The sequence below is a fragment of the Echiichthys vipera genome, assembly GCF_963691815.1.
Source record: "Echiichthys vipera genome assembly, chromosome: 15".
NCBI classification, from domain to species: Eukaryota; Metazoa; Chordata; class Actinopteri; order Perciformes; family Trachinidae; genus Echiichthys; species Echiichthys vipera.
Window position 1 is genome coordinate 7,454,152 of NC_139840.1, and position 12,569 is coordinate 7,466,720.

The window sequence follows — 12,569 nt, forward strand, 5'->3', positions numbered from 1 at the left end:
ATTTTTGCAGTTTGGTTAGGGTTAGGTAACAAAACTACTTTGTACCAGGGGGAAAATAGCCTTTGCCTTCATAATTTCATTCAGGCCATTAACACAGTTTGCTGCCAGTTAATCACCAGGGGCCTCATGTACTAAGAATTGCGTGGCTTTCTTACTAAAACATGGCGTACGCTAGAATCCAGAAACTGGCGTAAGCACAAAAAAATTCAGATGTATCAATGTGTGCGTACGCATGGATCCAAGCACTTTTCCTTTGTACATCCCAATCAACGTGGAATTGAGCGCACATGTAGAAGTGCTAAACTCCTCCCTGTCCACGCCCCCATTTAAATATGCAAATCAATGTAAATAGGGCCTGCACCGGGGATTCCCTCTCTGCACTATCAGATTTAAACGATGAGTAAAGGTAAGAAGCGCAACTTCAACGAGTCTGAGCTCGAAATTTTATTAAATGAAGTGGAGACCGAAGAGCGGTTTTATTTGGTAGCCTCTTTACAGGGATAAACACAAAGAAAAAGACATTTCTGGGGAGTGTGTGTGTGAGGCAGTGAACTCTGTTGGGTCGGAGCAGCGCACAACCACTGAAATAAAAAAAAAAATGGTCCGACGTGAAGCGGAGGATTTCGGCCCACCGCCGAAGTATCACCGCAACGGGCGGGGTGACAGGAGGGGAGGAACTGACCCCCTTTGACCAGAGAGTGGCGGCTATTGTGGAGGGAACAGCTCTAAGCGGAGTTGTGGGGGGCCATGAAGGCGACATAGATCATCCTCAAGGTAAATGTGTTAAACTCAGAAATGTCATTATACTGGTCGTACAATAGGCTGCTCACATTACACATGCTCGTGCTTTAAGTTGCCAGGATATAAACACATTGACTCATGTTTAATTACTTCATTTTTTTTTATTATTATTTCTCAATAGACGATGAGACAGGAGAGGGCTCCTCCCTCTGCACCGTGCGCCCTGGCGTCTCCACCAGCACCACGCGCCCCGGCGACCCCACGCCAGCTGACGTCCGCCCGACTGGCCGTGTCCTTTCACAAGCTGTGCTGGAATCACAGGAGGAAATATTGAGAGCCATCCGTGGCGTCAGTGATCTTCTAGATCAAATTGTCAATGCACTGGGAGATATTTATCATGCAATAAATGCACGTACAAAGTAAATCGTGTCCTTGCCTCTTTACATCATTGAAATCAGACGCCGCTGGGCCCGTATCGCTTTGCGGGGTGGGTCGAGGTTGACGGGTCCGGCATCCGGTTCCTCCGGTGGGGGGGTGCTCTGGCAGTGGTATGCCATGGCGGTGTGCCAAGTTGTGCAGGACACCATAGGCCAGCACGATGCGGCACACCTTCTCAGGTGTGTACAGCAGCACCCCGCCCGACCTGTCTAGACAGCGCCAGCGCCCCTTCAATAGGCCAATTGCCCTCTCCACCACTGCCCGAGTTCGGGAATGGCGGTCGTTGTATCTCCCCTCTTGGTCGGTGCCGGGGTTAGTGAGAGGGGTCAACAGCCACGTTCTCAGGGGGTAACTATATATATATATATATATATATATATATATATATATATATAAATCACACTACTGTTCGCGGGAAAACAAACAGGACAAAATAACTGCATTAAAAGGATTGACAAGACTGATCACACTTATATTAATGACTGCAGAGGTTCCAACTTTACGCACGCGTTTATTGAGACGAATAATGAACACAAGGAGATATTCTTTTTTCACCAGGGAAAAAAACAAATACACATATTTGAATGCGCGTGTCAAAACGGGCATTGTGCTGGTTTAAATTCGGGGCGCATTAAACGGATAAATGATTTACTCACCGAGAAGCCCACCATCGCGCACCGTGCCAGCCTCCAACCTGTTACCAACCATGCTATTGTTTAGATTGAACGAGTCATGCGTTGCCAGAAATCCCAGAGTGGTCAGCACCTGTGTGGGAATGGACAACCCCTGGCTCCTGGGCGTGTGTCGTTCTAAGTCTGGCCGCGGCTCCGCGCACAGCTCCAGTAACACTGGCCTCGGCAACCCGAAACGACTCATGAGCCAGTTGTCGTCATTTGCAAACAGATCTTCCCGCTCTCTAAACACCCTCTCACGGCTGACATAACCATTTGCGATGTCTTCTAACAAGGCCAAGGCTGCCATTGTTAATTCCATTTTTTATTAAATTGCGCATGCTTTATATCCTTCTCCTTATTTTATATCCTTACGATTGCAAACACGTGTGTGTTAATTGTCCATTAATGTGTCGCTGATGCGCACATTACACTGAGGATGAATTGTTTTCACATAACTAACAGTTTCCCAGCATCACCTCTAAGTGTCGCCAACGAAACAATAGCTGTAGAAACGTGCGTACGCCAGCCATGAAGTTTGCGTGGCGCACCGCACATTTCCACGGTCATTTCACTTTTGATACATCCGAACGTTGGCGTGGAAAATGGCGTACGCCACGTTTTTGTGCGTACGCAACATTGATACATGAGGCCCCTGGTCTACAAAACACATCCTAAACACACGTTGGCATGTCATACATGTAAGCTAGTTAATTTGATAAATCCTCCAAAGGTGACTTTGGCAGATACACAGTATTTTTATACTGCAGCCTGAATGAAAGACGCTCCTGATAAACATTAAAGTGTATTTTATATTTCAGCATGTTCTCATTTTTATATCAAATTCCAGAATCAAAGAATTGAAGTTTGAGTTATTTTTATTTAGTTTTAGTCAAATGTACTTTCACTTTAAACTGGAAGTTTTCACGGGACTTTTTTAGAAGTGGTGTTTGAAGTTTTATGACTTTGGAAACCATTAAATCTGTTCAAAACCATTGAGGGATTGTTAAAAACTGTACGGTAGTCAGACTATGAGAGGAACCACTCTGATGGACGTTTAAATTTAAAGAGATTTTCAGATTTTTTTCAGAACAGCATATCTCAGAAAACTGTGCTTAGTGCTCATTTCTTTGCGAGCGTGACTTCAAAAACCTGCGGTGTGAAAGCAGGAAGAGTGCAGCTGAAGCTTTGTCATTTCAGCTATCTGCTGTACATTCACACCAAGACTACTTTCTGATTAAGGGTTTGATTATATGACAGGGTTCATTTGTATCACTCGATATGTAGGACGGATCTGTATTTTAATGAAGCTGTGAGGCAATTTGAATGATCTTGCAGTCAGAAAAATCGACCTCTGGATTTAGATGAATCTTTATTCTGCCATAATATCCCAATGTGAGATTTTCTGATTATCCCAGTTAATCACATTCTAGAAAAAAAAATCTAATATGGTACATTTTCTCATCCTTGTGATCTCCCACACATGAAATCCATCTAACTGTCTTCCCCTCCGTCTCTCCTCTGCAGAAGGATATCAAACTCCTGGCTGAGCACTGGCTGGTTCACTATGACCATCGCCCTGGAGCTGTGTGATAGGATCAATGTCTTTGGCATGGTTGCCCCTGACTTCTGCAGGTGAGACAGTGGCGCTGCATGTAAAACATCATCATCAGTGCACCAGAGTTCCATCACTAAGAGTTTTTAAAGCAGAAGTGTATATGCAGTCGCTTCAAGTGTATAGAAATTCATAGCAGCCCGTCCAACTGATAAGAAAGATTAAAACCTTAAATATATTCTGCAGCTGATGAATAAAATGTCAGTGTAGCTGGAGATGTTTTCTGAATGTTTAATGTCCAAATGTTTGTATTGGGTATATGCAGAAAGCCTTTTTAAGACCTTTCTATGACCCTTTCCATACATTTTAAATCCTCATCCTCACTTCAAGCTCTATCAGGCTACATTGGCGACAGGCTTTATTACATTTACTGTAGATTGATTGTAAGTACAACTGAACAGTCGTAGCTTGTGAGAACTCTTTGGACGCTGTATCAATGCAACATAATTCAGATGGACAGGTGGAGACTAAGCACAAGGGAATCAATTGATATTATAAATGCAATTGATGAGAAAGAGCGTTGTGCTGAGTTATTTCTAGACTTATCCAAAGCTTTTGACGCAGTCGACCACTCTGTTCTATTAAAGAAGCTTGTTAACTTAGGGATGGCCACAAAAACTGTTAAATGGTTTGAAAATTACTTGAGCGATAGGACGCAAAGTGTCCAAGCTGACGGTTTATTTTCTGACTTCATGAATATACAAAATGGTGTCTCACAAGGGTCCATTTTGGGTACCTCTGTATGTGTATTTCCCAAAAACACCTTTTGTTTTACTACTTCACCTTTTTTAACATTTAGGAAGCAAGCCAACAAGCAAATACCCTTCTTTGACGCTCAACTGCTAAGTGGAGACATGGGAATTCAGTGGGAAGATGAGCTTTTAAAGCATTAACAGACTTTGGCAGAACATTTTATTTTTTTCAGTGTCTGTCGGAGGTCAGAAAAGGTCAGGTGTCCCCCTTCACTTTGTAAACCTGCTTCAAAAATCTGTCCTCTTACCCAAAAGAGGTAATTTACTATCTATATTAATATAGATAGTAAAATATTAATTTGTGTGGTAATGTCACAACTCCAAAATTTCATTTTTATGCAGATGACACCATTATTTATATGGTCTGCCTCATCTTTAGAAATTGCAATTAAGGACCTTCAATCTGCCTTTAATGTAGTTCAGAAAAATCTTTGTGGATTGAGATGTATTGTATTAAATCTTGATAAAACTAAAATGATCTGCTTCTCAAGACTCAAGACAGCTGTATCTCAGATAAATAAGTAAAGAAATTACAGATTGTTACTCTCAATAATAAGGTGATTGAGAAAGTCTCAACCTATAAATATCTGGGCTTTTTCCTTGAGGAAAATGTTGTTTTAAATACCATATTGAGTGCCTTACGAAAAAAAAAAATGTCATACTATAGGATGGCCTAACAAAATCATAAAAAGTATAGCATATCATCAGATAAGTAATGTCATAAAAAGAATCATAGCATAATATGACTTTAAAAAATCATAGTGTAGCATGTCATAAAAAATGTCACAAACCAACCATTCGGCATCCCCACGGTCATTGTTCCACTCATTTATCCTCTACATCCAAACCTCCTGATGCAAAGCAAGTGTTTTTCGATGCCTTCCTTTTTTCTCAATTTTTTTATTCACTAGAAGTTGCTGCTTTTTATTTAGAGTAGCCTCCTTTCTGTTTTTCTAAAAAATGTGAATGTTAATGATGTTAATGACTTCTTAAAGATTACTAAATCCCTTGTTTACGCGTGTAATTTTCATTTCATGGTGCTGCGTCTCAAGCGTTAATGACTATGTCAATGTTTGGAAAGTGCTGGAACACAGTGGAGAGATGCATCTTTTCTCCAATTTAAGCTCCTCTTTTCTTTGTTTTTATCTTTAATTGCACTTTTAATGGGCTGGGAGACTAAGAAATGACTTAAAACCGATTTTACTTAGTGCATGGACCTTTCAACAATTTCAGAATTGATATATTTATTTATATATTTCCAAAATGCATCCAATACAATCCAAGTCGTGCGGTTTGTCCACTGGCCACACCTGCTAAACTGGCTGTAGGATCATACTAATAGGAAACACATGGTGGTGGAGGAAGTGTTCAGAACCTTAATTTAAGTAAAATAACTACTACCACACTATAAAAATACTCTGTTACGAGCAAGTGAAAATATGTAAGTATAATCAGGAAAATGTACAAAAGTACAAGAAACGACAAAAAAAAACATTTGCCCTAATAGCAACTTAAGTTTATTTATATCAGGAATTCATCTTATTATTTTCTCCATCAATCGTTTGAATGTTTGGTTTTAAAAATGTTGAGAAATGATGTCACAGCTATTAATATACAGTATACACAATTGGATGATACACAGTGTGGAACATGCGACTATTTTAAAACTTTCATTATTCATCATTATGTTTTTTCATTCTCTGTTGAGCCACAGGTGGCATTTAACAAGGTATTATAATGGCCTTAATTTAGATGTGTAATCCATGCAGAGACAAACAAATGAATGCACATCAGCCCCCCCCCCCCCTCTCACACACACACACACACACACACACACACACACACACACACACACACACACACACACACACACACACACACACACACACACACACACACACACACACACACACACACACACACACACACACACACACACACACACACACACACACACACACACACACACACACACACACACACACGCACACACACACACACACACACACACACACAAAATGAAAAACACTGTGGTGTTACAAACTGAAGTAACTCATTAAAGTGTTAATTAAATGTCAACCATCCTTTCTCTCTCTACCACTGCAGGGAGCCTCAGCACCACTCTGTACCTTACCACTACTACGAGCCACGTGGTCCAGATGAGTGCGCCATGTACATTTCTCACGAGCGTGGGCGGCGGGGCAGCCACCACCGCTTCATCACAGAGAAGCGGGTGTTCGCTAACTGGGCACGGACTTTTGACATCCACTTCTACCAGCCGGACTGGAGCCCCCCGCCTCTCCCTGCCAACAGAACGCTTGAGGGGACGGTCACAGCTGCCGCCGTGGTACCCCAGAAGACGTGACCGGTGTTTGGGGCAAAGAAAATGCTTTATGGACTCATCTAAGAAGGCTGAGGATGGGAAACATTTGCATTGTGGGCCGCGGGACCCCAGAGAGGATTAAACATGTAGGAGAGAAAAAAAGTGACCACAGATGAAGACTGAGTCTTTTTGATCCTTCTGGACATTTGTTCACACATTTCTCTAGCTCCAGCAGTGTGTTCTGTTTACTGAGGTGAACCAGTTTAAAGTTGTACTCACAACCTTGTAAACCGTGTTTATACAAGGAGAGAACATCATTTCACACTTCACACTCATGCGTGCATGCAGTGTCTCACTGTGGATCCTCCTTGTCTTTGTATGTGTGGGTATATGTGCGGTATGTTTAGGTGAAACTCTGTGATCCCCCAGGGAAACATGGGGGATCACAGAGGATACAAACTTGAGTTTGCGCTCTCCACAAAGCCTCTGTTAAATGAAGGACATGTGGGATTCTCTGCTTACAGTAAACAAAAAGAAGAATACCATTACAATGCCCAGAATCTAACACTGTGGTGCTGGAGACCGTGTAAGATGACCACTAATAACAGTGTAGTTAAACTTGGTTACTTGAAGCGTCACTGTTCATATTCATTTGTGGTTTTTAGAGGTTGAGGAGGTCAAGTTTGATGGTATTCTTTTGACCCCTGTGTCGTGCAACAAAGGCTCATATTTCTCCAAAGCAGGTACGGATCACTGTTATTTTTTACTGCATTGTAAGACGACTCAAGTCAAACTTACAGCATGAACTGGGTCCAGTGTAACATTAACCGTGAGGTTTTGCCTCATGCGTGTGCCTCCTCAGCCCCGTATGTATCATAAGGCTTTGTCGGCTCCTGTCACCACCTAATAGCGCAATTTATATAGCTACAAGCCAGATTTCCATCTAAATGCACAGCCATGTCACACAAGACAAGTGGGAGATTAAAATCGAGAGCAGAGATGCAGCAGTGCCATCCATCCTCCTATACAGTATTCATCTGCTGCCTGGATTGCCTTGCAGGAGAATTACAGTTTTTTGTTAAACTGATGAGTATGTGTTCTGTCAGTCTATTCCTCTCTTGCTCTCCATTATGTTTTATGTGCACTCTCATTTGATGTAGTATGCTAGTAGACTGCCCCTTCCTTTTTTTTTTGAGTTCCTCTATTTTCCCCTTTTGTCTCTCCATGAATACGAATCAGGTGTCGGTCTGGAAAAAGTGATGAGACGTGGAGTTATCTTAATGATACATCCCGGTGCTAAGTCTCTATTGATTTTGCACTCATCTCTGTAATGTGAGTAACGAGGAGCGATGATGTGGGTCAGCTACATAGGTGCTCACGCCACGTTTTTTTTGGAGGCGAGGACGGAATTACTTTTCATTCATCACATCATCAGGAGTGATGCTTCTGTACTGAGTGCTGCTGACTGTGCTGCAGCAAAGAACAAGATATATGTTTGTTTTCTAGAGACTCACTCATCTGTGAGTGGCTGTGAAAAACCACCTACTAAAAAGTGATAAACACTTGAATATTTTTGGTTTTTTTTTGCCTAATTAACGGAGTCACAGTATGATGTTTGGGGCTACGGCTACCAGCTGTTGTCATTTTCAATACTTTGGTCTATTAAATGCCAGTGTCAATGCCAATCACAAGTTCCCAGAGCCCAAGGTCACATTTCCATATTGTTTGTTTTTTACAAACAGTTCAAAACCCAAAGATATTCGATTGGCAGCGATATAAAACAAAAAAACAGCAAATCCTCACCTCTGAGAAGGTGAAACCAGTGGAATATTTCAAAAGTTTGCTTCATAAATAACTTAGGGACATGTGATTATTCCCTTTCCTCCACAGAGCTAGATGAGAGTTTTGATGCATCTGTGTCTGGACCCAGCAGCCGGTTAGCTTAGCATAGAGTGAAAAAGGAAATATAATTTGCTGTTTTACCGGGGGTTATGTACCGGACTATTTCTCGATTCCAAAAAAAGCTCCTGGTCCCAGACCAGAAATATTCCCTTACATGACCCCAATAACAGGAGGACTGGCAGGACAAATACCACAGAGAGCATCCGTCACATTCTACAAACAACTTATAAGTGCTGAACAACAACAAAGGAGGAGAAATTAATACTGTTGGTCTCCGAGTATGCATTTATGAACCCACTCATTTACTCCAGTCTCCCCTTCATCCAGAGCAAGGGCAGATATGTTTACTCACGCCGATATTTCATAGCAACACAACCACAGTGTCAGTTGATAAAACACTGCGCCTCCAAGGTGCTTTCAAGCGCTCTCGACTGCCGTTTTCAGCAAGGACAAAATGCTTTGATGGAAACGCAGCTTTAGACAGGTCGTGGCTCAATGTCTTTCCCTGTTTCCTGTCTTTATGCTAAGCTGACCAGCTACCTTCTCCAGCCACATATTTACTGTACAGACGTGAGCGTGCAACTCTCAAAAAGCGCATTTCTCATAATGCCAAACTGTTCCTTTCAAAAGATGAATAAGTTGTCATTTGTTGCCTATTTCCTGTTGGACTAATTGAAATGTATCATTCCTCTCAATAAAGTATGTTTTATTAGTACTCCTGCATTCAACAGTTTTTACAATGACATAGTGAGACATACAGTTTGAATATTACCGCCGTATGTGTGTAGGAACCGCCCCAGACGAGAAGATGAAAGATGAGGATTTTGTTGAGGACGGGAGGCCAGTGACTCACCTTCCCCCTCCACTGACGACAGCTGCCATTTTTACTTTTCAATCTGCGTGTTCCTGTCTGGTTGTGACATCAGGCATGTCACACTGAAATAATAATGAAAGACAGACTCCGTTACAAGGCCATTCCTCCCCAGAGCCGAGTGTCAGAACCTTTTTTTGAATTGGAAAATAGCATTGCCCCATTAACTGAAGGTGAAGAAGTACCGTACATACAGCGAGGTAACATTATTAGAAAACAGGTATTGAACAGAGGGGTCATGAACACTTAATTAGCTGAGCCAGATCAATAAAATGTACTTGATATGAATTTGGGATAAGAGGCAAAAATGGACAGATGGATTAGATAATTAAAAATTAAAACTTGAGTCTTTGCCAGAACTGACACTTACCCATGAGCTTCCCAGCTGCTGCAACTAACATTAGTGACAGACTGCCTCATGTCTGATGGTGCTGACTTAAAGTCTGCACGGACAGCCCACAATCATATTAAGAGTAAGAAAGTGCCACCGAGCAGGATTTATGCCACAGCTATTGTTGCACATGAGAATGAAAATCGTTGATTGCGGAAATTATTATCATCATTCCTGGAAATGGTTGACGTCACGAAGGCTCAGCAACCGACAAGCAGCTGGAAACCCAGTTTCAAGAAAAATTGGACAATATGTCAGGATTACACTCCGTCTCCCAACAGCGTGTGTGTGCTTGTGTGTAAATCATTACATTTAGTCGGCTGCCACATGGGGCTAATGTCAACTTTTCCCTTCTAAAGACAGAACGTGTACGCGTGAATACCGTGTCTTTTTGTCAATTGAACAAAGTGTGACAGATTCAGAGCATCCGTCCCGACTATTCAGCCTGAAATCTCTCTGCCTTTTTCTTTTTTTTTTTTTGGAGATGGCTGCTCTAAAATTGTCCTTTCACTGGGTTTTCTAACAGCCGAGTCAGGTGTGACGAGAAACAGACACCGATCTTTATTAGGTAAACCTTAGTGACAGAGGAGACAGGAGAGTACATCACCACGCTCAAAGGCTCAGCGTATTCAATTCCATCTGCTGAACAAGAGGCGCAGAGGAGATGGTGTCAAATTTTAAGTGGGTTTAAGAACAAACAAATCCATGTGAGATAGGTTGGCTCTAATTTGTATTGTATCTGCTGCCAGCCTGGTGTTCACTGATTGTATATTATAGAACCTTGCATCTAAAGGCTGCTTTGTCTTCTGAATTACAAAACTGGAATGGAAAGAAAACGCCATCTTAAAAAGACCCTCTGGGTTGTCTGAAAAGGTTCCAGTAAGACAACAATAGAGCAGGTGCGCAAGTCAACTCGAGCGGCACAGATTTCAAGGGTATCTTTGTGGTATAAAATAAGCTTAGACTGAGCTCTGCCAGGCATCTCTTCAAGGGTATGCAAGACTAAAAGTGAATCTTGTGTTTTTATACAGGTAATTAAGAAAGGAAAACAGACAGCAACAAAAAAGGCAAATACTTCCGTTTGATCCAGTGTATCATCTTTAATCAGGATATCCAAATCTCTCCAGCTGAGGAAATAAAATGAGCATGCTCTCTCTGAACGGGAACCAGGAGAAATTAGATTACAGGAAATAAGAAACAGGAAGAAAAAAGGAAGGAGAAATAAGCGCTGCATAAATAATGTATAAGAAAAGGAACTTGGCGGCTGACGCAGCAGCTGCCTACCGATACATATGGTTTAATTTCAAACTCTATTTTCCACTTCAGCCGCGAGGGAAAGTGGCAGCGTGCACCCGATGGGCGGGTCCTCGCGCCAAGGAGCAAAGATAAACTACCTCAGGTTCAATCCATATGCTTTGAGCATCAGTCACTCCCCTCAACAATGAGCCTAATGCAGAGTGCTTACATATGCAGAGAAAGGGAGGAGGAAAAGAAGGAGGAAACGCATACCAACACAGAGGAGATTCATTCAGGACGGCCGACGGCTTACTAGGTTATCACTCACTTATCACTGCGGTAGCGCGAGATGTGGAATGGCCAGGGAAATAGCTGTCCATCACCCAGAATACAATCAGCGGAGTACATGGCTGGGGAGCTAATGGATGTTTCCACAGGGAGGGCAATTTGGTGAATGGGGAAAGTGGATGGGTCCATCATGCAAGATGGGATTATGTGTGATTGTTATCCTTCACGAGCGTGATATGACAGTCAAGGGGTGTAATGTATATGGACAGGGGAGACATTAAATAGTAATCTCTTCACAGCCCACTCAGCCAATCAGCCTACCCTCGCCCCACACTTTCCTTTCTCTGACCAAGAAGATGTTCCGAGTAGCACTTAGCTGCTGCTGCTGAAATATTCAGAATAGCACGCTCTTCAAAATAAATTAAATTCTTATCTGCCGACTGAAATGAGTGCATTTCTAACCAAATCAACGCAATAATGGAATGGCTTTACAGAACAGGACCTTTGACACAAAAAGAAATAAATATACGTTCAAGTCCTTGTTAAAACACACACATACACACAGTTAAAAATAACCGTATGGTTAGTGCTATGTCCATGCAAAGATGAGGCCTTGCGTATCTCATGCATGGCTTCTATGTATTTGTCCCTTTTCACATCTGGAATAATACACACATGTTTACATTTCATCAGTAGAGAGCAATCACCCGAAAGTAAAAAAAAAAAAGGCACCAATTGCATCACACAGTTCCAGGCGAAGCAGTTGTGGTGCCAAACATCTCTGTTACATTTTCAGGAAAATAGGCTTGTCCCGAACTGCACCTTTCCTCTACCTTCAGTAAAAGTCCACAGATATCCAGTGTCGTATAAGAGGAGTCTCAGAAGATGTGTTTGAGGTGCTTCATGCCGTATGTCTTGAAAAACACCAGGAGGATTAGGGTCCACAGGCCCAGGATGAAGCCATCAGGAGGATGCCAGTCCTTCTGCTTTGGTTTCTGAGGGGAGACGAGGTAAGATGAGGTGGGGGTGATGGGGAGGGTAAACAGAGAGAAGAGGACTGCAGGTTAGCATGAGTGTGTATATTTCTACTGTTGAGGCCACCGCTGATTGTTCTGTCATTCACAGAGGCAGGCAGGCGCAGACTCACATATACACTCGCTTCGTCTCGTCACACACTATCTGCTGTCTCACATACACAAAGGTTCACACAAAGAGCAGGTGTTAAAACTCATCAGTACACCTCCCCTGTCTTGTGTTTGTCTCATTCACTGCCACATCATCACTTTGTGTATGATTATACTTTTAAATCTGCCCCGTATTAAACATGCATCTCACAAGGAG

The 12,569-nt window shown here is 42.3% G+C and overlaps 2 protein-coding genes across 2 annotated transcripts in view; one reads left to right on the forward strand and one right to left on the reverse strand.

The window, feature by feature from the left end:
• st6galnac5a (ST6 (alpha-N-acetyl-neuraminyl-2,3-beta-galactosyl-1,3)-N-acetylgalactosaminide alpha-2,6-sialyltransferase 5a) overlaps nt 1-6,767 on the forward strand; it is a gene marked incomplete at its 5' end in the record, with an annotated part of 49,241 nt that extends 42,474 nt beyond the window's left edge. Inside the window, 2 exon segments of the mRNA XM_083928730.1 lie at nt 3,378-3,485; nt 6,324-6,767. Of these exon segments, the coding sequence (XP_083784856.1) occupies nt 3,378-3,485; nt 6,324-6,582 (367 nt within the window). The 3' untranslated portion in view covers nt 6,583-6,767.
• A 4,030-nt stretch (nt 6,768-10,797) lies between these two features.
• The window catches only part of pigk (phosphatidylinositol glycan anchor biosynthesis, class K), a 31,477-nt gene continuing 29,705 nt past the window's right edge, over nt 10,798-12,569 (reverse strand). The window contains exon 11 of the mRNA XM_083928365.1: nt 10,798-12,223. Coding sequence (XP_083784491.1) covers nt 12,107-12,223 — 117 coding nt within the window. The 3' untranslated portion in view covers nt 10,798-12,106. The remainder of the gene's footprint in view (nt 12,224-12,569) is intronic.